The following is a 26,079-nucleotide window of genomic DNA, read 5'->3' on the forward strand; positions in this document are numbered from 1 at the left end:
CCGGCCCCTGCTCCAGGGCTGCTTCCCCCAGCGCCGGCCCCTGCTCCTGCTCCTGCTCCAGGACTGCTGCCCTGTGCTTGATAATACTTATATCACTAAGACTATAAGTACAGCTTCATGACCCTTCTTCAGAAAAAGTTTGTTAGGCCTGAAACATCAGCCTTCCTGCTCCTCTGATGCTGCTTGGCCTGCAGTGTTCATCCAGCTCTACCCCTTGTTATCCTACATACAAACTAGTAGTGTAATACCTCGTGTGTTTCCTGATAATGTTTTAATGCTTCAGATTAAGATCTGATGTGGCGGGTGAAATAAAACAACTAGAAGCAAAGCAAGGAGAAGTAACTCCAGCAGTCCACTTACTAGTAAAGTTTAACACTGCTCAGATGAAATTCATACCCCTGTGTAGATTTTCATTGCATTACTTGATGCAATGATGTGCTTCAGACTGAACGTTTCTATAAATTTAACTCACAGCCACTCTATTTCAACAGAAAGGTTTAGCTACATCGGTACTTAACATTTCTGAGAAAACTGAGAAAATATAAACCAAGCTGTTCCTGTGAGGTGGTATTTATTGTCACCACCTTGCCTCAGTGAATCAGCAACGGAAATCCTCATCCATAAAATTGACATTTCCAGCCTAGGCTGTTCCAATGCTGTCCTGGACAGCTTCCTACATTCTGTCCTTTGGAAACTTCAATTCATTCAACCTGTTCTATTTTGCATGTGTTTACAACTTTAACAGAAATGTCCCAGAGATTGGATTCTGTGCCATGTTAATAGATTTACATTAGTGAATAGAACAATATGTGTTTAAATTTTGGGTTTGATTAAAACATAAACATCATAATGAAATGAATTTCAGCATAATTTTATAAATCATTGTAAGACTATGAAAGAATCTAAAATTTTAAGGAAAAGAAATCTAGAATCTAATCTACTGACATTAAATTTCTACCATATCAATTGCATCTTAGAAGTTGCAAGTAACTAACACTGATTCCCTCATGAGTAACTTAAAATTGACATTTAATTTTTTGTATGGTTATGAGTTTGTTCAATAAACAGCAAATTGTAAGAATGAATAAAATAATAACCAAATCTAATTGAGTTCACTAATTCCATCATCCCACCTTTGTGTGGAAGAATGTGTAAACCTCAACATCGATGATTTATACTTTAAAAGCATTCTTTTCTCCCGGGATCCTTCACCTTACATATTATAGATATATATAGGCACGCCTCAACTTTCTTTTGCCATTGGATTTTGAGATTAACCTTGATGAAGACCAAAAATAAACTAATTACTCCACTGATTTTCGATTTTCCATCAGAAATTCCCATTCTACTATATAGTGAATTTTAAAGTGGACTTCCTGCATTCTACCAAATGATGTTGCAATGGGTGGGAATAAAACCCTATCCACAGCTAAAGAAGGGTCTAGGCCCGAAACGTCAGCCTTCCTGCTCCTCTGATGCTGCTTGGCCTGCTGTGTTCATCCAGCTCTACACCTTGTTATCTCCTATCCACAGCTGTCTGCGTTGAAATCAAGATCAGCTATACCTTTATAAAATGACAGAAAAAGCCCTGGAAACACTCCGTGAGTTTGGCAAAATTTGTGGAGAGATAAACAGAATTAAAGGTTCAGGTCTGTGATCTGTCATCATAAATTAAAGAGCGCATTCTCACATTCTGAAAGTCATCTTCTATCCCTGTTCCATAGTCTTAGCAATTTCATAATTCAGGCCTTTAGGTTCCGAGTTGCTGAGTAAGTGGCAATAATGGTTAGTATGCCCAAGAATAGAACACTGCCGGTTTTAATAATTTCCAACTTGGATCAATCCCCTCAATATGACTTATTTAATTAACTTTCATATTAGGAACTGATGAGTAACAGAAAAGATACAGTGGGAGGTGTGAATGTTCAGCTTACTATGAAGTGAGAATTTGAAATCTGAATGCATGTAGCTCTGAGCAATAGGCTTCAACTTTAAGCAAAAGATATGCACAGATCTAAAACAGAAAAGTGGTGGAGATTTAATTGAACATTCATTTGGCAACTGCTGTTTCTATGTTTATAGCCACAGAGAAGGCTGATGCCACTAAGCACTTTTCTTTCATCAGCAATGTAGGCGAAAGTGCAAACTCAAAACTGAGAGACCCCTGGACAACAATGACACCAACGACTTGAATTTATATAGAAAATCTTTGAAGTACTTAATAGGTAAAGGGAAGATTTGAGATTAACCAGATGATGGGCTATATCAAATGATAGAAGAGTTGGTGAGGCAGAGTCAAAGAACATAGCAACAGAAGAAGTAAAGGAGCAAAAGTTAGGTTGAAAGGAAGCTTGAATGGCAGCATGATAAACAGTTGCTGCCAATGAGAAAAATATTATGACTTACCTCTGCAGGGGAAAGGCGACAAAATGGGGGAAGGCAGAAAAGCAATTATAGCCTGAATTTATCAGATTTCTATGATGTGTTCAGAAGGCTATAAAGAGCCCAACTGAAAAGTGTGGTTCTGTTCCTTCAGCTTGGATTGAAGTTCATTGGAACACTATTTGGCCAAGGACAGAGCTGGCAGTGAGATTCTTGTGGCTTGATGGTAATGTCCCTACTTTTGGGCCAGAGGTCCTGGATTCAAGTCCCACCTGCTCCAGAGGCGCGTACTAACATCTCTGAGTCAGATTGATTAGAAAATATCTAAAACCCTATGAGAACACTGCATTATTTCAACCATGTCACCCTCGATTCAGTTTCATTGATATTATGCTCTAGAATACCCTCTCTAAATCCTTCCATCTTTCTCTCTTGATTTAAGATTTTCCTTAAAACCCAGCTCTTCAACCTAACATCTGATCATCTACGAAACTTCTTCCTTGACTTCGCATTTCATTTCTGCTTATGCCTCAGTGAAGCACTTTGCTTGTTCTTTTTTGTCCTATTTTAAAGGTGCTATCAAAATGGAAGTTCTTGGTCCTTGTTTCGGAATGTTGTTTCAAGTATCACAGCATGATTGAATATAATTAGCTGATTACCCTGTTTGACGTAAGAATAAGGAATTGTAAGATTAAGGTGTAAGAAAAGCTCACCATCCCAGGAAAGATGTGGAAGATCCTTTAGTACAGATTGATGGTAACAGACAGAGGAGAGTGCAAAGAATAAGGACTATTTTTCGCTAATCTTTTTCCTCCTCTCCCCACTCCGTCATACACGCATTTCTATTGTTACAAAAATAACTAGCTGTGGTGTTGGGATACTGATCTTTCTCAACATGAAGCTTAGAATATGTAATTTGTAGACATTGTTGTGAGATCTTAAACCTCTATTCAAATTTATTTTGTTATTAAAACAGTACTTTTAAATACAAACACTGCAGCACCTACATAATTGTATATTTGAAAATAGGGCAACGGGAGGAGCAACTGCATAGTTTAATTGTAGAGCCACTTATGTTAATAGTAGAGGGAGTCGTATCCTGATGGTGATCCTGAGTAAATTATCAGATGGAGGTGGTGGACACAGTGGTTTTGACATTGTACTGATGGCATTTGTTGTACAAAACCTAATTTAGTTTGATAATGCACCAATGCAGCACACACCACAAAATTGTAACAACCCCTATCTGCTTCTTTATCAACTTACTTTGTAAAATTTGGGAACCAGTTCTCCTCTGGGCAAACAGTTACCAATGTTACCACAATGCTACAGCCATCAAACTTACCACACATACATATTGGATGCACTAGTAACTTGAAATTCAATTAATCCAAACGCTTAGCTGTAGCCATAATAAAACAAAAAATTTATCTTTTTTCCCAATTCCACATTTATCAGGTTGAGCTAGTATTTAATTAGTGCGCTTCCTTTCCTTTAACATATTTACCAGTAGTAAATTCAGTTACCAAAACAGGGATTTAGCTCTTAAAGTGCTCTGAAAGCTTTATTGAGAGCTGTTTGAATACTTTTTTGATGTATAATGATATCTCCTTGCCCTTGTGTGTATGGATCTTGGTTACATTTGGATTGCTTTGTGAATGATTTCTAAAGTATATTGTGTCAAGACACTCGTCAACGAGGTATTTTTCTGACCATTACTTATGTTTCTTATTAAAGTTTTGCTCCAGACATTATTGATGTGTAATATATCTGGAGTCTCTATTGCAAAAAAGAAGCTACAAATAACCACTAATTGAATTTAAAGCAAGTTCCAATTCTATTTGAAATGAATAGGAGACAGAGCCTCACTAATTTGTGCTTTGTGCGAGCATGGTGGTGTTGATAGCCTATCAGAACATACAGTCCAGTCTGTTCCTTTCAGAGGAAGACCATTCATCATCTTGTAGATTAGATTAGAATGCTGGTAACCTCATATATAACTGCCTTTGAACAATGTTTTACCGTAAGATTTCTGCATTCTGTTTCATTTAACTTTATAATTATGCTTGCTTATTTTCTGTGGATGGGGAAAGGCAATAACTCAGCCACAACAACGACACGGATAGCACCGAAATGTGGATCAAGAACATCCCAGACTGACCACTTACAGACACTGAGAAGACCATCCTAGTACGCAGACTGAATTATGACACAACATACTTTAGAAACCATTCACAAAGCAATCCAAATGTAACCAAGATCCATATGCACAAGGGCATGGAGATATCATTAAACATCAAAAAAGTATTCAAATAGCTCTTAACAAAGCTTTCAGAGCACTTTAAGAGCTAAATCCCTGTTTTGGTAACTGAATTTACTACTGGTAAAAATATTAAAGGAAAGGAAGCGCACTAATTAAGTTATGATTACAGAGACGCCAGACTGACTTCCTGGCTGCACTGGAATCGACACCAAAAAGCAACGCACTCATGGAGGAAATACGACAGACTATCAAACAGACGATAGTCCCAACACTTAGCAGAAAAGGTAAGTGGAACACATTCAATACAGAAGAGAAGAAAGCCCTGGAAAGACTCAAGAAAGACAAAAACATTGTAATCTTACCAGCGGACAAAGGACGCATGACAGTAATCCTTAATAGAGCCCAATACATCGAGAAAGCTAACACACTACTAGCAGATACTGACACCTACCAACAGATGGCGATAGACTCAATACCACGGTTAGAGATCTGGATTACAACAACCCTGAAGAAATTACACAGATCAGGAGATATCAGCAAGACAGACTACCAAAAAATGAAGCCAGAAGGATCCAACACACCCCGCTTCTATGGACTCCCTAAGGTACACAAGCCAGAGGCCCCCCCTCAAACCTAATGTCTCACTACCAGGTACGCCAACATATAGACTAGCCAAAGAACTACAACGGACACTGAAATGCTTAGTAAACAACAGTCCCTAGTGCATTCACTCCTCCCAAAAATTCCTCAACATCATCAAGGACACCAAAATAGAAGAGGATGAGATAATGATATCCTTCGACGTAACAGCACTATTTACATCCATAAACATTGACCTAGCCAAAGGGACAATTGCCACACTGCTGGATGAATCAGGAGCGCAGACACCCCACAACACCAACAGCATCAACAAGGCCAGCACCCTGAAACTGCTGGATCTGTGCCTCACAACCCACTTCAACAACCGTATATTCAAACAAATCAAAGGAACACCAATGGGATCCCCAGTATCAGGACAGATAACAGAAGCAGTAATGTAAAGGTTAGAATGGACAGCACCCCCCACTATACAACCCAAACTCGGGGTCCGCTTTGTAGATGACAACATCGTGATTATCAAACGCACAAGCCTAGACGAAACCCACCAACACATAAACAGCATCCTCACTGGAATAAAATTCACAAAAGAGGAGAACAATAACTGACTACCCTTTCTAGACATAATGGTAGAACGTAAGAACAACGGGGAACTCCAGAGTAGCGTATACAGAAAGACCATGCATACGGAACGGATACCTAATTACACCAGCAACCACCCCAACACCCATGAACGGAGCTGCATCAGGACATTATTCAAACAAGCCACAACACACTGCAGCAACACGGAACTGCGCAAAGAAGAACAGGAGCACTTATACAGAGTTCTTAAAAAGGAATGGATGCCCAAAAAGCACAATCCACCGTTACCTCCGCGACAGACCACAACAAGAAAACACAACATGACCAGACACACTACCATACATCAGAGACATATCACTGATGACCACAAGACTACTCAGACCCCTAGGTAGCAGGGTAGCCCCCAAACCAACAACACCCTTCGACAGCTACTGACAAACATAAAGGATCCCACACCCACAAGCAATGAAACAAACTTAGTACACAAAATACCATGCAAGGACTGTGAGAAGCATTACATAGACCAAACTGGACGAAAACTGACAATAAGGATACACGAACATCAACTAGCCAGCAAGAGACATGACCAATTCTCGCTGGTCTCAGTACACATGGATAAAGAAGGACATGAATTCGACTGGGACAACACATCCATAATAGCTCAAGGCAAACAGAGACGTGCCAGGGAATTCCAGAACTCCATCAACAAACACATTGAACTCACCCGATATACAAACCACTGGAAAACAACCGGAAGTGATGCCACCCACCCCAGCAAACCGAAGCATATAAATAACAAGTGGGACAGAACACCAACACTTCACTGGAGGCACACTGACGATGTTACCTAGCAGGGTGATGAAATGTCTGCAATCAAATATGCCGGCTTGGCGAGTGAGTCTACAGCCTCGTCCACAATCAGAGCTATAAATCTTCTCAAAAACGTTAAAGGCAATATTAAGTTTACTTCATAATCAACTTGTAATCATATTGTACTGGATAATGTGAGATTACCGGTCCAACATGTGCATAGGCATAATCAATGAAGAATGACCAGTGGATTTGAATCATTGCTATTTCAGTCTAATTCAAAAGCTAGTTTCATCATTGGATTTAAACTGGCACATGGAGCAATAGAACTCTAATATTGCAGTCATTTTGTTCATGTGCCACATTTTAATTGGAAATTGGAGAGAAAGAATTACAACAGAATTGTAACAATTAGCATTCCTATAGTACTTTTTATGTAACAAAATGAGAGAGTTATAAAGCAAAATTTGAAACTGAACCTCTGAAGAAGGGTCTTGGCCGGAAACGTCAGCTTTCCTGCTCCTCTGATGCTGCTTGGCCTGTTGTGTTCATCCAGCTCTACACCTTGTTATCTCGGATTCTCCAGCTCTGCAGTTCCTTCTATCTCTCTACGTAAGGCATTAGCTAGGTATATGAAAGTATGTTAAAAAGGAAAGTAAACTTGAGTGGTAAAGTGGTTCAGAGAGTGAATTCTGCAGCTTGAGGCCCTGGACAGCAGAAGACCCAGCTATTGATGGACAGGGAAAGATATCTCAGAGAGCTTGGAACTGCAAGAGGCTGTTGAGGTTGGTCTGGTTAAAGCTAATTCCTCAACATGCTGCCTATTTATTCAGTGACATGAAGATGAATATGAGTTAATGAGTAATTACTCAGAATGCAAAACATTCTGTGCTATGCTGATTGGACAGCTTTTTTAAAATTAGATGATATTTAAACTTAATTATTTTTACATCCTCATTAGTTCCTGATTATTGTGGAGGAAATAGCACCAACCAGAGAAAAGCGAATTGATTTTGAACTCTGAGTCAGAATCCCTTGTAGTAATTGAATTTCCTAGTTTACTTTATAATGCTTTAATGGAAGCGCAGTGGTTGCCCTGGAAGTTTTGATTGCTTCTGACACCTAGGTATCTTAAGTATAAAATTACACAAGCTATTAACATTATGAAAAAATCTGTGGGCTGTTTGTTCAGGTGCTGTTTCAATATCCGTTATTACTTGCTGAGATATTGTTTGCATTACAATTTTTTTTTTAACTGCAGATTCACTCTTATTTCCAGGTAATTTTATTGTCTTGACATAATTCTTAGAGAAAGTCATTAATCTGTCACTTTGATGTTTGGCATATTTTGCCATGAAATGCATCTGTTCCTCTGGCCAACCAGCAATTTCCAAACCGGTTGCCAATATGGGTGAGCCAAAATGAAGTCAACTTTTTGACAGGGTAAAAATGAAAGAGTTTCACTGTGGCCTCTACTTCCAACTACTTTCTAGTGAGAAGTTGTAATAAGTATGTTTGCTGAAAGTCACGTTCTAAATCAACAATAAAAGGTACCATATTTGAAAGAAATACACTTCAATGAATTGACTATACAAAACATAATAGTTGAAGTCGATTAACTTATGATAGTGTGTGTGATGTGAAGTAATGACGTGTTTCTAATTTCAAGTCTCTAGTTATTTCAGTTTTAGCATGTTATTTGCAATTTCCCTGTTCTATGATGTTTTAGATGAATTTTTTGCTGTCAAAATAAAATAAAGAAAGACTTGCATTTATTATAGCTTCCTTTGGAACTGCAGGCATCACAAAGTACTTTACAATCAATATAGTACTTCTAAATTGTAAACTTTGTCATAGTCTAGAAAATGCAGCAACCAATATGCCCACAGTAAGATCCTACAAACAAGAATTGCCTATAAAGACCAGATAATATTTAGTGACACAATTGACTGTTAAATATTGACCAGGCCCTGAGGAGAGCTCCCTAGTGTTCTTCAAAATAATGTGTGTCCATCTGAGAGTACTGACCAGACCCTCCATCTTATCTCCAACTGTGCAGTACTCCTTCAGGACTGTATTAAAATATCACCTTTTGTGATCATCTCTGAAGTGGTATTTGAATCTATAAGCTTTGGGCTCAATAGTATGAGTGCTAGCAACTGAGCCACAACTAAAATTTCTTCAAGGCTACTCCCAAGTCAGGTTAATTAAAACTAAAGTTGTTTCCTGTTCTGTGTGCCGATATTCCTAATTTCAGTGGATACATACCTGAAACACGGATCATGCTTGTGTATATATGTTAAATATAACTGAAACTTCTCTTGCATTGTTGCCTGTTAATTTCATGCATGGCTTCATTTGCTAAGGCATCACCTCTTTTTGAAAACCTCTGAAAGACACTCAATTTCCATCAATTCCAATGAAAAAAGCCATTCCTGATTTTCCTTTTCTGCTGCCAATCCTTAAGCTCAATGTCAACATTCAGCACATCTCCAGCAATGGATTTTCTTCCTGAGTCCAATATCTTGAATGTGTGCCAGAATTCCATCTTTAGCCATCTCCTTCTCTGCTACATGTTCCCAAAGGGGAGATGGTATTTGCAAAGATGGGTATTTGGATGTTCATGATATTCAGTTATACTTTGCCAAAATGAACCATAAATGATCGGCTTTATTGTATAAGATTGCCTATTTGACCCATGAATGAGCCAGAATTTTATTCGTCTGGTGTCTGAAATTAATGTTGTTGCACCCTGAGTTTGATTGATCCACTTCTAAACCATCTATAATCGCTTGTATAATTGCCAAAATCCTTAATAATATGTTAGTTGTCTCAAGATCTGACTTCTTTCACGTTCTCTTTTCACTGCAAACAACTTGTCCAAATCCGCTGACTGTTAATGGAATGATTTCAGAATTCTTTACTTCATTTGTCTATCTGCCATGATCTTGACTCTTAATGATGCAACCTCCATTGCTTCTGTATCACACTCCATGAATATCAACACTCCACCTGGGTCATACCTTTTGCTCCACTCTCTTCCCACTGATATTCCTCACATAGTGGAAGACAAAGCATTTGCTGCCAAGTTGTAACTGTATGGAACTTCCCTTTGAACGATTTGTCTTGACACTTCTTATCCTATCTTTAAGCATGTTTTTATAACCTGTTTATTGCAACACACGTCCAATCAAGTATTCTGATGTTGCTACCAAATAGTTGTTTCTCATATGGCCTACGGACACCAAAGCATTGTACAACTGCAGTTTGTTGGCAATTTAGTGCCAAACTGAGGAAGTTTTGTACCTTAAGCTGTTGAAAAATTGGTTTGAGACTAGCAGAATTTAACATATATTAGCTTTTAAACGTCAGTGCCTGGGTACTTAAATTTCTCTGTTAAAGTAAAATGGTAAAGGCTTTGACCACCAGATCTACCATAAAATGCTTCACAGAAAATGAATTCTAAATAGATATTTTCATTAACATTTGGTAAATATTGGGTCTAGGCTTGAGTTTCCACAATCTGTCTCGAATAATGAAATTCTAACAGGTCCATCATTGGTTATAATAAAATTTAGTTTGTTCAGCTTAGGCCTAACAAGGATTGCTAAAGGATTCAATACAAGGCTGCTTCTACTTTGAGCATAAATATATTGCAATAACGTCACTTATTCAAAGGGATTAAAATGTACTCCAAGCTGTTCCTCTCTTTTGCTGTATGTTATGGTCGTTTCTTATCTAATGCTAAATATTGATTAAGTTGTGATTTTGATGATTTTCGTTTAGTTAATTTTTTATATGATATTTTGCAAAGTCTAAGATGTCACATTTTTGGGAATTTTTTTTTTCTCGTTGAAGCACCAGAGTAGTTAAAAAGAAAAGAAAACCTGCACATCCCCCAAAAATCAAAATCATGGGCATTCGTCCTGGATCACCAGCATATTTTCAGATCAAGGGTTGATGTTGATCTGTTTCACTCCTTATCCGTTTTACACAATAGAGTTGTGAATAGTTGTATAGTTGTTTTTTCCTTACTCACTGGAATAAAGTGTAGAGTGTTCTATAGGATTCAATGCAAGGACCACTTCTGATTGTGATAGGCATTAATGAGTTGGACTTAATAAAAGGCACAGTTCTGAAAATTGCAGATGGCATAAAATTTGAAGTTGAATTAAACAGTGACTAAAGTAGTTTTAAAATAAGACTTTAAGAGGACAAAGTCAAGTTGTTGGAATGGGCAAGCACGTTGCAGATGAAATCTAATTCAAAAAAGAGTGAAGTGGTATATTTTGATAAAGAGAATGGGAATAGACAATGTATTTAAGGATTTAAGGAAAGAGCCAACGAATGAAATTAACTTGATTGCTCTTCAAAATAACCAATACAAGTTCAACAAGTCGACGGGCTTCCTTTTTTTAAAATGATTTGCTGTAAGCTGCACATAATCGTTAAATATTGTAAATGAAAACTCAAAAAATCTTCACTTTTATTGGGAATAGCTGTTACACTTTCAAATCAGGTGTGAATAGTTTCCAAAGTCTTATCCTCACTGATTGTCTCAAAAATATAGTTTTGCAAGAGTTTTCCCTGGAGTAAACAATGTTGTTTTCATTCATTCTAGGTTTGACTTTGGAGATTTTGTGCCTTGTCTAAACTAGTTTCTACTTTGATCATCACCAGTCATGTGTATCTTTTCCATCTTATCAGTTAATTTAACAATTTAACAATATGCAACAGTGCATATGTAGATTATTGGACAAAATGAAAGGAAAGTTATGCTCAGGAGAATCTGAGGTAAATGTCAGTTGTATATTGTGACAATAAAGTATACAATTACAAATCTCATTTTAATGATGAAGCTGTCAATCTCCTCAAGTAAAATGCTTTTAAAAAAGACCATTTTATATTTGATTATGTTATTTGTGTCTTTTAAACATGCAACTCTAATTATGAACATCTTAGGCTAGCAACAGCATATTAAAGTTGCCAAGCCGCTTCATTGTGCCATGTCAGGTCAACTGACCAAAAGCTTAGTTAAAGCGGTAAATCTTGAGGATTGTATCAAATTGAGATAGAGATGTTTAGGGAACGTATCCTAAAACTTAGGGCCGAGGCAACTGAAGATGTAGCCCCAGTGGTAGACCAAATAAAATGGAGATACTCAAGAGGCCAGGATTAGAGAAGCACAGATATCTCAAAGGGTTCTGGTGCTGGAGGAGATTATGAAACCAGAAGGGAGCTACATTCTATGCCTTAGGTCAAGTATTGCTTGAAAAAAACATTATTTTGAAGCTTTTCATCATGAACTTGCTCTACATTTGCAAGAACAGCATTTTGAAGAGGTGCTGTATGAGAAGGGAGAGCTGATTGGTTGGCAAGTAGAAGTGTTGCCACTGTTGCACATTTGATTTTGTTAGGGTGTTCACAAATGTACCACTCAAGGTGCCACTCCCATTATAGATATTTGCAGTGCTGCACTACAGCATGACAATCTAGACTCACCGTCGTTGTGTGAATCAGTGTGTAATAGTAAACTTACATGGTACTGTCTCTACCTCTGAACCAGGAGGCATGGTTTTAAAGTATCGCCTGCTCCAGAGGTGTGTAATAGCATGCCTAAATAGGTTAATTTTGAAAAAGTCTACAAACTCAGTAACTCACATAGTTGAGTTCAGTTTTAACAGTACCATGCATGCTCAAATAGATGGTATAGCCATGGGAACCTTTCTAGGCTCAGCTCCTGTAAACATCCTTGTTGAGCTCCATAAGAGATGTGTCTTTGATGGCATTACACCTAATCTCGTGCCCCTTACATATTTCTGATATGTGGATGAAATTATTGCTATTTTTAATCCACAGCTACAAATGGGAATTTCATGACATTTCTTAATGGCTCCATCTAGCACTCGGATTCACCGTTGATATGGAGCTGTCAATTGAGCTCCATTTTCTTGACATGCTAGTTGTGGAATCTGCCGGGCCTTCTCTACTACTGTCTACTGCAAGCGTGTCTTTGCTGGTCAAAATGTATAGATTGGGATTTCAACAGCTCCCCACACACTATAAGATTGCCTTTCTTGGCAATCTCATATACTTAAAATCACATTCATACTCACAGGGTGGTGCATATACATGTAGAGACAATTACAAATGTTGAAACACTGAGCCTTGTTCTTCAAGAATATGCACACATTGCACCTCTTCAAAAAAAAGGTGCTGACTATTCTCTGATTCTACCATAACCAGAATCAACCTGCCTGGTTTAAATTTAAACAAACCTTAGCAAAGTTAACTATCAATAATCATTTACCTGGTACGTTCTTCATGGTAATAACTTTATCAGTGATGCTTCCCCTGTCAATCAATGAACACAGTTTTCACACGTAGCACAAAATGTTGATCTCTTTTACATCCTTATTCTCGTAAATGCCCTGGCACCTGCAAAGTGAAAAACTTCAATAGTGTATTTTTGCATAAAATCGCACAAGTTCTGTGCTATGAAATGATCAGTTTATTTACAATTGTTTTGACAATAAAAGCTGGGCTATTGTGTATCATGAGATTTTTGGATACAAAGTAAATTAAATTTTATGAGGATTATGGGAAGGTGGAACTGAAATTGAAGTTCAGCTTGGATCACATGGAATAGTTGATAAGGACCAAATAGTCTGCTGCTGTTCCTTATGTAAATCTATGATCATTTTAGATAGACTCAATAAGTGAAAATGAGAGGGTCATGTTTCCTTCCACAGAAACACAATAATCCACCTTAATTCGAAGATATTTAGGGACACTTATTATGTGTTTCACCTTGGTTTTAATGCTACACCACATTTCGAATGTAACAATATGGTGATCAGACAAGAGTTTTAACATTTTGGGTCATTACTCACCTATTATAACTGTTTTCAGTCACTGATACATGGAAAAATTTAGAAATCGCATATCTCAATAATATTGCGAAGAATGCTTCCAAAGCAAATCTACTGAATTTCCAGAAAAATTCAGATCTGGCAGCATTTGTGGAGAGTGAAACATGCTACATTTCAAGTCAAGAGCTAAATTGCTCAATAATATAACTATGGAATATATTGATTTATTGCTTCGTTAGATTATGCAACAGTCGGGTGTTGGAAATGTACAGCAAATTATTGAGCACCTCAGAGAGAAAATGTGAACATTTCAGGTGCAACCTTTGGTTGGAACTGATGCAGTCAGGCAAACTCATTGTTTCAGCAAAAAGAAAGAAGGTAGGCGGGAGGGAGTTGTTATAGAAATGAAGACTTAGATTTTCTTTTGATATTTATAAGTATATTCATTATTACATTCTGAAATGAGCAAAATTTCAAATTAAAAATTTCAGTTTATAAGCAGTCTCAGGTCTTCTCTCTTGCTATTGTCTATGTGGCGCAGACAAAATTACCTTGCCTTTTTAATATTTTGGTCCATGTTAATTTAGCAGATACAAACGGACTGTTTGAACACCATTAGCAGTTCTCAGGTTAATGACCATGCATTGCATTTGATGAGTATTGACGCACAATTGCCATTTTGTAGATTAAAATTGGACACACAGAGGCTTTGCAAGTTAAAACTGAAAAAGAACGTGTGACCGGGAAGTAAGTTATTACACTTCTATAATAGTTGTTGCAAAACTATTTTAGACTGAGGTGCACAAATTATTAATAGAAAATTTGTCAAGGTTTAGATGACTGACTTAACAGCTAACAAAAAGTGAGAAAACTATGTCAGATGACATTAAAAATTAAGATGAAATTCTGTTTTTGTAGAAACCATATTTACTATTTAGTAAGGGACTCCTCTTCCAAACTCCTAGCTGGTACTGGTTGCACCTTGAAGTTCTGATGTAACTACTAGCCAGGTGACCAACTTTGTACTGCAGCTTTGTATTAAAGTGCTTGTGACAGCCCACCTAACGTAACAGGTTGTTTTTGGTCTGTATTATTTTATAGTTTCTATTTTCTCATTTGTCCTAAACAGAAAGTTGATCCTCGTAATGAGGTGTGCTGCTGTGCCTAATCAGACTTTAAAAAATTGCCCTTACTTCCCTCCCATTGAAAACAAAATTATCTTATGCATTTGAAAAATTTGTGCTCCCATCAATTTAACATATCTTCTTGTGTTTTCTGTTAGTTCTCCCAGCAGAGAGAAAATGAAGTCAATCAGTTTTTAACCCACAGCACACCCAAGTACAAGTCTACCCACTCTCTCATTGACCTATTGATGAGTGCATGCCTTTGCCAACAGACTGTTCTTGTTTTAGTGTGTTGAAATCCACCAGATTTACAAATTCAGCCATCTTAATCAGCAGAATTCTCACTTTCAGGATGCTCAGAAAATGTACAATTTTTGAGTAGTAGAAATGTTTTGAAATGTTCTTTCCTTTTAGTTATAAGCTGGAAACCAAGTGAAAAGGAAAAGCAAAGGGTAACTAATTGAGAGTTTTAGAGAAATAAGAAAACTGGAAATAATGATGTAAAAGTTGTTTAAAAAGGGAACAAGGAATAAGAAAATGGTAGTAAAAGAGACGACAGCAAACAAAATCCATTACTTTGGTAGATTAATGAAGCTACTTTTGAAATTTGAATGGTATTAATATTGCAAGGGTAACGTTTCTTTTGCCATTGCAGAATATGAGTGGAAAATTACAGACTATAAGTGGCAGTTTAAGCTTCCATTGCAGAACATCTGAATGGTCATAGTGGCTCTGTTGCTTAAATGGAAATACACTAAATCTAATTTGTAAATCCCATTTTGCTGCTCAGCCACTCCTTGCAATTAGTTTTAGTCAACGTTGATTAATTCCTATTACCTTTCCTTTTGAATAGCTTATTTGCCATATTAGGTTCCACTTCATTTCTACATATATTAAGCTCAAAACAATGGGTTTTCTGTCCCTTTTATTCCTTGATCATTCATTGTCTTTTAAGAATAGGTCAAATGTAACAGGTTGTTTTGTGTCAAATACTTCTCATTAGTAATGCTACTGACCTGATAAACTTCTGAGCTTGACCTGATCAATGTACTTTATCATGTCAAACCATATGGATCATGGACATTTTCGCTTTCGTTGTAAAATTGTTCAATATTTTGAATTTGACACTGCTTTCTTCATATTTCCAACACACTGCTACATGCCAAATGTATTGCATTAATTCTCTATGAAGTTGAGATGTTTCTAAATTATTATCACTTTACTGTTTCCTGTTATTTGAGGTAGTGCACCAATGGTGGAGCGCACTTGTTGTGCTGAATGGCCTACTTCTGCTCCTACATCTTATGGTCTAATACTCTTAAGGTCAGAGTTTATTATAGGCAAATTAGAATGTACAACAACCTATTTTCATAAACTATTCCTAGAACTGAGAACAATGTGACACACTTTCAGCACTTATTTCTTAGTTTAAGTTCTGCTCACACCCATTCATTCCAGTGCAGATGGAGATAGTTGAGCCTTCTATATGCAATAGGAGACCACTTTCCTTTGGTATAGTATTTAATGGAAGCTAGACAAACATAGGTACCATGGATGAGGATGTAAAACCTTGATAAATTTGACCAAATTCAAAGGGTCATAACTGTCTTAACAAGTAATTTAAATGCATCACTCAGCTTCATTCCTGAGAAGCATTTGTAATGGAAGGTGTGATACTTCTTTGTTTCAGTCAATTTTAAAATGATTGTTCATGGCGATACTTATCGCATTTGTGTTGAAAGCTGAAAAAAATTAAATTGTAATCCATACACCTCCATAGTTTTGTTAACCATGACTACTTGCCCTATCTTTTTAAAATAAACTTTCAACCTTTGTGAAACTGTGCTGTTTCTAATCTCCCTCAGCCCCACGTCCCTCTGAAGTATCTGTCTAGTATCTTCAATGTATCAGATATTAATAAGTTCATCATTGCTGGCCATGCCTTCAGCTCCCAAGACCTGAAGTTCTCTGGAAATTCCTTTTTTTGTCTCTCCAGCTCTCTCCCTTTCATTTGAACAATCCTGAAAGCCCACATTTAGCCATTAAAAGTGCGATAATATACAAGTTATTAAAGATATGTGATGCTCTGTCAGGATCTCTTGACTTGCTGTCTATAATTGTGCATTAGATCAGAATCTTGCATCATTGTTTGGAGTTGAGGGCCAGAAGAAAATAAATTAAGATGGACGAGGTTCAATGGCTGAGCCTTGCTGTACATTGTTCAAGAATAACTAAAAAAAAAGCCGAATTTTGTTCCAGTTCAGGATTCATAGTTCTGTCAACTTGAACTTTCAAAATAGCCATCTACATTTTGGACTTTCGGTCCAGGGTGCAGGCTGAATTGGGAGTCAACCGGAGAAGAGCTTAAGAGACACTCTGTTCCCAAGTTGGGCTAGATGAAAAGCCTACCTGGGAATTATAACACTAAGTAAAACAGAAAACATCCCTCTTGCTCACTATCTACACTTGATCCATTTGCTACCTACTTATGAAAATGTGCACTCACATTAATGCAAAATAAACACATAGCACAGTGAAATTGGAAGAACAAATTCCTTATGAAAAAACAAACCTTTCTCTTAAGTGTTCAATGACTTAGCTATGCAAACATTTCACTTGTGGTTAATACTTTATGTCAATAAACACCTCCCTTAAGTACCTAAAATCTTTAGTGAATGAACATTTCTATTCAGAAAGCAGGTGCCGATATCATCAGTAGGTACCCATCATGAAAATGATAGTTTTGGAAATCAGTCATGATGCACAAATCTTACAATGGACTGATATAAACAGGCATTCTCAAACATTGCAGCAGTGAACCTTTTTTAACTATACTTTTCAAGAAACTGCCCAAAAACCTTTGCAAGACCCAATGAGCTTATACATGTGCTAAGTGCAAGCATATCTTTCCACAGTCCCTGACGGTGATTTGTCTCCAATGAAAATGTCCAAAGACCATATCCAAAGATGATAACTTATCTCTCTAAAAGGTGGAAACTCTAAAGCATACTTCCAATACTCCCCCTCACTCCCCATGCCCTCTCATACCAGCTTATGCAAGCTAATATCCACGTCCATCCATGATGCTCCTCATGCCCCTGTGCCACTTTTCACCAATCACCCCTTCTCCCTCCACCATTTTGCTAACACATTCAGTATCCTGGATGAGTGCAGCTCCAACAACATTCAAGAAGCTTAGCAACATCTAGGAAAAAGTAGTCAGCTTGATTAGCCCCTCATTTAGCACCTTCAGACATTAGGTTTCTTCACCACTGACGCACGTTGGCAGTAGTGTATATCATAAATAATATGGTCTGCAAAAACTCAGCAAAGCCATCTGCTGGAGAGCTGCTTCTTGGATCACTGAAATCCATGTGATATTGCTACAGTAGACAGGAAATTCCAGGATTTTGACTGGGTAACAATTGAGGAATAGCGTTATAGTTCCAAGTCAGGATGATGTGTGGCTTGGAGGAGAACTGGGAAATGGTGGTATTACCACACATCAACTGTTCTTGTAGTAGGCAGTAGAGATCAGTAGGGTTGAAAGATAGTATCTTCCAAATAAAACAATCTAAGGAGCCTTGGTGACTTGTTGCAGAGCATCTTGTTGATCGTACACATTGCTGACTGAGCTTTGATGCCAAGGGAGTGAATGTTGATGGTATTATATGGGTGCTGATGAAGCAGGCTGCTTTGTCCTGCATGATGCTAACCTTCTTGAGTGTTTGAGTTTCACTGATTCAGACTATTGGCGAGTATTGTATCACACTCCTGACTTGTGCCTTGTAGATAGCAGATATTGTTTGAGGAATCAGGAAGTGAGTTACTTGTCACAGAACTCTCAGCCTCTGAGTGGTTTTCATATACAAACTTTTTTATATGGCTAGTCCAGTTCAGATTCTGGTTAGTACCATGCATTTTCAGACATGACATTTCTGAACAAATTGACATTTGTTGATCGATCTTGACAAATTGAAAATTTCCAAGGAGTTTATGCAGCATTTATAGGCCACAGCCTATATTTCCACAGCCAGCTGATCCAAAGGGCAACTTATCCCTCACACCCACAGAGGAAATTGAATGCTCCTTCCCAACAAGGATCACTGCCTCTCTGTCCCCAAGGTGTCCTGGCGCCATATCCACAAGAGCACATCAGTATTCTAGAGGGCTGCACTGAAAACAGACATGCTGTTCTCTCTCCACACTCAGACTTCACACCATAAGGATTCCGGAAACCCATTTCACAGTAGACAGCGAATCATTTATATGGCTATTAACCTCTGGGAAGTGCACAAGTGCAAAATATGGCCTGCTTCTAATCCTGTCCTCTCAAAAATGGCTGAGACAAAGTTCGAGAGCGGGACTTGTGATTCCCAGCAAATTCTGGCATTTTTGCCAAGGCAGAGATATTCTCCTTCTAGGTGAAAATTGGATCCTAAAGTATTAAAGGTGTAATGTAAGTACAGAGAAGTGATAGCTTTAATTGGACAAGTAAAGTGCATAAGATGTTCCTTGTACAATCTTGAGCTTAATCCGTGCATTTATATAATGCATTCAGCAAAAACACGTCTTGGCAGCCATGCTTCTGTACAGCATCACAATAAAGACAAAAGTAAATGAGCTGTTAAGGAAACAGTATGTTTACCTTGTTGACGTTTGCTTATTTCCCACATCGGAGGCGGTCCTACGTTATTGAATACCCAGATTCAGACAAAGCAGCTTTACACTTTTTCAATTAAATTTTGAAGTTTGAATGTTTGTGCACCTACTTCAGGTACCGATACCTCACTTTTATTCCAGTAACAAAGTAAAATAATCCAAAAATTGCTAAAAGATTTGACAGCAAGGTACACAACCTTTGCTAATCTATAAAGCAGCATAAAGAGTATGAGTATGAATTATCATCATTTGGGAATATTCTTCTGAAGCATGGACTCATTGACTTTATAGGTCCTGGAGGTTACTTAAGAATTTTGGGAGCTGGGGAAATCTGCGATAAATGTTACCTTATTTAGAAGGATGTATAGTTCAAAACATGATTACTTAATGAAAATCAGTGGAAATCAAGACTTTGATCATAAAACAATCTAAACATTCCTTACTCCGCTTCTCAATTGAAGATGATAATGTCCTTTCATTTAAAAAATAATTGGCCTTTTTACATTTTAGCTGTCACAAGTAAGAAGGTGTTGATTCTCAAAGCATTTCCACAATAGGCCCCCTGTAATTTATTGAATGAATTAGTTGAGGCATTTTTATCAAGTTTTCTTCATTGTTTATTTATTCAACTCATGGATAACTGTGCTCAGACAAGCTGTTTTAATTTTGCAATTGATTTGATTTGACGCAATCCACTGAATATTTTTTAATAGTCGTACTTACACTCCTTTACATCTTTTCAATGGAGCATCATAAATTTAATGGAATAATGAAGCTTTTGAAAGGAAATGTATCCTCAGTATGGCCAAATTTTTGCTTATATTTTTAATCAATGCATAAAGCTACTATTTTAAATCTTTCTTTTGGCTAAACGTCACTGAATAGATTTATTTAGGTGAAATGGTTTAATAACTGTTATTTTTGAAGTGGCCATCTTCTCAGATGTGACAAAAAATGAAATATCAGAGGACGTTCTTACCCAGACGAAGCTTACATCAAGATTCAATTAGCAAATGGACTCCAATGGAAAATAGCTTAGCTTTTCATCTAGTTCCAAGTGCTCCTTCAGAAGTAAGAGCAAATTCATAGTTCGGCAGGACAGTTTGAAGTAAGACTCTTTTCCATAGCAACCCAGTTCTTTATAGATGAGAAAAATTGCTTATACACAAGATAATTTCAGATGAAGAAGGCTATTTGCTCCATCCTAACTAATTTATCCATGAGAACCCTATAAATCTGCCCATTTTAACATCAACATATTCCTTAAATTGTCTCCAAGATTTTCTCCTGTGCTCTTTTTCCGAAGTTTTGCCTACTCTGTCTAAAGAACTGCTTCCTAAAATTAGTGTTATATTTCCTTTCATTTGTTTAAAGCTGCTTCTCATGCCCTACTTCAATGTTTGCTTAATTTCTTCGTAACCAGAGTACCTTTAATATATATTTTAGATGATTGGATCTTCCTTTACAGGTCTGGTAAATTTGATATCTTCATCGAAAATTGTAAGCCTGCATTCATGGTAGCTGTGGTTTATTTTTCTTTTCAATTTACAAATTAAATTCATGTTGAACTAAAATTAGACTTTTTCTCAAACCGGTCTGTCATTTTTGGGGCATATTTATAAAGTAATGGATTAATAACAAAGAAAATAGCTATCTGTGACTGAAGAAACATTCTGACGTTGACTCTGTGGGCTGCCCAGTCTTGAAGAAAGATGAATAGTAACAGTACAATTTATCCTATGATATTCTGAGATGATGGCATAGTCTGTACACTATTTGTTTACAAACTGAACACTGAATATTTGGGCATGTAACTTTTATCATGATGGAAAGGGTGTCAAAGTATGTGAAAGAAACAGGGAAAAATGGAATGTTTCATAGACCTTTTACAGTACAGGTGTTGACATCTAATGGTTTTTACACTGCAGACATCTGTTTTTTTCTGATTGACAATGCTTTATTCATCGAGGTTATTGAAGTGCTGATTTGTTGACATCTTAAAATTTTGGATTTTTTTTTCATAGACATATACATTGAAGCAATTTTTTTTATTTTTGTTGAGCTTAGTGTTAATGTAACTGCCATGGAATAATGCTTTTGACTGCTGCCTTTTGTTCAAATTTGCACACTCCATTTGTCTAATCTTGTGATTTGGCATTTAATTTAAGCTACTATTGTTAAGTATTTGATTTTTGAACTATGCAGACTGAAATATTCTTGACAGATAATGTACTTTTATATTGCAAAATTGAAGTAATTTTCTTGTTTCGCTTCTGTAGAGGGTAATGAAACAGGAGTGATGGATAGCCTGCTGGAGGCCTTGCAGTCAGGTGCTGCATTCAGGGATCGCAGGAAGCGCACACCAAGAAATCTTGGTAAGTCGTAAAGTCTAAGTGATGTGCAGCTACAAAAAGTAAGATAAAGGATGCATTGTTTATTTCCTCAGAGTTGTTCTCACTAACCTTAGGGACACATTTAAGGACTACTTAAGAAAAAGTATGTTTTTGTTATTAAAGGAATAGGTAGATGGCATTTATCAGTAGTCATTTAAGCCCTAACAGTCATTGAAGAAGAGAATTGAAAGTAGCTTTTCCACATGACAAACTATGGACTACTTGCTTCAAACACAGGCTAAATGAATGTCATGCGAGGCCAAATACGTAATTAACAGCTTAGCAGTCTTTTTAATATTTAATTTGGCAAAAAGAAGAGCAAAGGTTAAATTATAGAAATATTTCCAATAATACCTTGAAATTCAGTTTTTTAATTTCTTTTCTTTGGATATATTCTCTAAACTAATTGCTATTTAAGTGTAGACTTATTTAAATGTGTGCAAATATTCTACATAGATATTATCTATTTGCATTTTTAGCATTGTTTGGATAATTAAATAATTATGAATATCTTGCAAATGGTAATGTATGTGTTGACAAAACCTCAAGCAAATAAAATGCAAGTTTTCATAATTTCAACAATAATGAGTACAGACCTTTGAACATATTTTATAAATAACAAATAGAAATATTTTTATTAATCACCTTTCAAAGTACTTGGGAATACTAGAAATTATTCCAAAGTTTGCCATTGAGAATCTGTTTATTTGAACTAGTGGGTAATGCTGATCTAACATTTTCAGATCTTCTTAAATTTTTAAAAAGTTCAGTCATTAAAATAGATATTATTGAGTCAGCTTAGATATTCCCAGTTGCATTACAGATCATTATGACTAATCTGTTAATTTATGCACTATAGTTTTCACACTGCAAAGGGTTCCTTCATTGTAAATTCATCTGTCATTCAATTAAAGTGAGTTTTTGATAGCTTGCTTCCTGGTCGTTGCAGGTGAACAAGGTCCAGCTAGTCCAACATCCCGATGGCCTGTTGACAAGGGTAAAGGAAAAAATTCAAGTGCTACTTCTTGCTTACTGCTTTTACCTTACTTTCTAGTCTAACCCAGAGCTCCTTTACTGTAGATAGATAATAGGCCATAAACTTCATTTTGGGCCCGAGGCAGTACGCTAATGGAGGACGGTTTGATGATGGCAAATTTTCCTATAATGTTAGTTCTTAGAACATCTGTATTTTAGGTTTCTCAGCAATATCAGTTTCATGTCCAGCGTTGCCTCAACCAGTGCCTTGGCATTAAGCTCAAAATGTCAAGCGTTGTGCCTAGTCCAAACTTTCTTAATGGAATCTGGCCTTACCCTGTACTTTGTGCTTCAGAAATACATCAATGATATTCTGGTCTTATCTGCTTTTTTTTTGCCGTAGGGAAGCAGAAGCTTTGAAGATGTGTATGTTATTATTACTTTTAATAGGTTCATCTCTGGAATGTTGCAACGGAATATTAACTCCACTTTCAATTTCATTTTTGGACTAATTTCCCAGGTATCATGCAGCATATTGCATCCAGTTCCCTGATAGTACTCTAAGACCCCAGGCATAATTATTATGAACCAATTAAATTCATTTGTGTTTCTTGATTAAGTTACCAGAGGTAGTTATAATATCATTAGCGGTTTGACACCCTGGCAGATAATTTGTCAGAAAAAAAGCCAGAGCATTGTAAAACAAGCTTTAGGTTTTTTTTGAAAGTTTTTAATGCTTAATTTGAATTATTTCTACACGGTGTCTGGAAATCTGGCAATTTATTTGACTTCATGAGCATAACGTGTGTTACTGCATACTGGACACAGTTGTTATTCATTGCAATTGATATCCCTTTTGTTTAGAAAAATTGGACAGCACTAAGCAAATCTTACTGGCTGTAAAAATGTGTGTCTGACTGGAACTCCAGTATTATAACATTGTCTTGCAATTTTTCAAGATTTTTAAAAGTTCATGGACTCTGTCTGTGTTATAGTTTGTTAAAGGTGAGCTGCTTGTAGTGAACATGGAGATAGGAAAGCTAATGAGTTACTAGAATGATGTTTGCTTCTTTTTTCCTGTGCCCAATTCACAATACTGAATATATTTCTTTCCTCTGTATCCATGAATAAAAAGAAAATTCAGGCACATAGGGTAAATAATGAGCAAATGAATGATTCAGTTGCAACTGATAGACTGTCTAATAAAGTCCAATCTAATAACATGAAATAAGAGAAGGAACTCTGGATTATACATTCTACCTTCTGTCAACCAAGGCATTGTGCTAACTTAAAGAAGGATGATCCAATTTCTAAATTTAACAAAGCATTTGGGAGTAATAAGATCAGACTACTGGGTACAAACATAAATCATGCCTTTGAGTAGTAGATTATTGAGTCTTTCAAGTGGATCTCAGTGATTTTTTTTTAAACAAAGTCTAAAAATCAAGGTGTATATTTTCATATGCATTTGTACGCTGGTGGTTAGAAAAAGGAGCACATATTCTGTAATATGTATTATAATAACATATGTTTGTGCTTTAACATTACTCCTTCAAGGAGTATTATTAAACTAAATATGCCACCAAGTCACACAGGGTTTCAGTCAGATGAACAAAAGCTTGGTACATGAGCGAGATTTTAAAGAAGAGTCTTAAGGGAAGGGAGATAGGTAGAGGTACGAAGTTGTGTAGGGAAGGAAAACCAGAGCTCAAGGCTGAGATAACTAGAGATCCAGGCCATAATGACACAGCAATTAAACTTGGGGATTCTCCTGAGTCTGGAATAAGAGAAGTGCAGATTTCTTGGAGGACTGTGGGACTTGAGATTACAGAGATAGGAAATCGTGGAGAGATTTAAAAACAAAGATGAGACTGTGTAAATGAAGACAATGCTTGACTCAAAGTTGTAACTGGTCAGCGAGCACAGAAATGTTAGGGGAATGAGAGTTGGTGTGAGTTAGAATGTGGGATCCTTTGGATGATCTTGAATTTGTGGGGGGCACAATGTGGGACATCAATCAGGAATACATCAGAATAATTAAGACAAGGAGTGGTACACTTCGTTTGTTACAAAATACAGTGAGAAGTGTTGCACAGTGTCGCCACTCTCTGGCGACATCTTAAAACACAGAAAAATAGACCAAAACTAGAACACAAAGGCAGAAAAATAAAGAAATAGTGTTCAACTTTACAGTCATTCTTGCTAAGTATTCTGCCATGGGCCTAGTGACCAGCCACGAGTCGCCTTCACTGCACCACTGGAACAAGAGTCACCACTCTTCGGCATGGTCTCACCTCCACTGGCGCCCTTGCTGCTACGAGTCTTTGCTGGACCTCGCCAATGAAGTCGCGTCCAATGCCACCGGTTACCACACCAGCCCAAACTTGACTCCAATGCTGCCAGGAGTCTGCTTCGGGCCCACCTTACTGATGCAGCCATTGCTGGCTGCTGCCATCAGGTCTCGTACTGACCCCAAACTCACCTCCACCACTGCTTCATGAATCTGCGCTGGACACAAACACTGCTGGGAACCCAAACTCGCCTCTGCCACAGCAAGCATGAGTTAGTGCGAGGATCGCCTCGTTGATACAGAAGCACTGGGCTCATTGGCCAACCGCTAAGAGCCTGCACTGGGCTCGCTCGCCACAGCCAATGGCATCACCACGACTGAGCTCTTCAACAAGAGGTAAGTAAAAGAAAAAAAATGAAAAGAAGTGAGAAAGGAAAATAAAGGGAAAGAAATAAAAATAAAAGCAGACAGCGTGGACGAGACCCCAAGAACCCTTCTCCACCATGATCTCACCAGATGAAGAATGCTTTCCTAAAAAGGCAGTGCTGAAAGTTTCAACAGCAAATGAGCGAAGACAACGTTATGGAAGTAGAAATCAGTCACAGTGTGTGGCTCAAATCTGTAGCCAGCAGCTCAACTCGGAGTCAAATGTGAAATCAAGATTGCAAACGACCTGCATTAGTTTCAGACTGTTACCAGGGAGACTGACTGATTCACTTGCTAGGAAATGAAGTTTGGAGCAAGGTTTGGAAGCAACGGCTTTGATCTTCCAAACGCTTAAATGGAGGAAATTTCTGCTCATCCATTACTGAATAATTATTATGATGAAGCAACTTGTACCGAGAGAGAAAACAGAGACAGAGAAGGGGGAGAGTGTGAGCTGGAGAGAAGAAGGGTGGATAGTTGATCAGAAACAGCTGGAAAGGGATAGAAATCGGACGAAAGAGAAAAGAATAGCTATGTGGAATATCTCAGATTAATGGGCCTTTGAGCTGGGCTCAGTGAAGATGTTACTAGACATTAAAATCTCTTAGTGGGGAGGAGGAAAGATGAGACCCCAAAAATTTCATCAATCTGTTTACATGGATATTAAAGTAGGAGGGAATGGTTGTCTTTGACCCTGAAGGTC

At 37.3% G+C, this 26,079-nt stretch overlaps 1 protein-coding gene across 1 annotated transcript in view; it reads left to right on the forward strand.

The window, feature by feature from the left end:
• The window catches only part of LOC109914568 (protein diaphanous homolog 2-like), a 137,933-nt gene that overhangs the window by 31,390 nt on the left and 80,464 nt on the right, over positions 1-26,079 (forward strand). Inside the window, exons 3-4 of the mRNA XM_048605334.1 lie at positions 21,572-21,667; positions 22,635-22,682. Coding sequence (XP_048461291.1) covers positions 21,572-21,667; positions 22,635-22,682 — 144 coding nt within the window. The remainder of the gene's footprint in view (positions 1-21,571; positions 21,668-22,634; positions 22,683-26,079) is intronic.

This window comes from Rhincodon typus, chromosome 14, assembly GCF_021869965.1.
Source record: "Rhincodon typus isolate 14 chromosome 14, sRhiTyp1.1, whole genome shotgun sequence".
Taxonomy (NCBI): Eukaryota; Metazoa; Chordata; class Chondrichthyes; order Orectolobiformes; family Rhincodontidae; genus Rhincodon; species Rhincodon typus.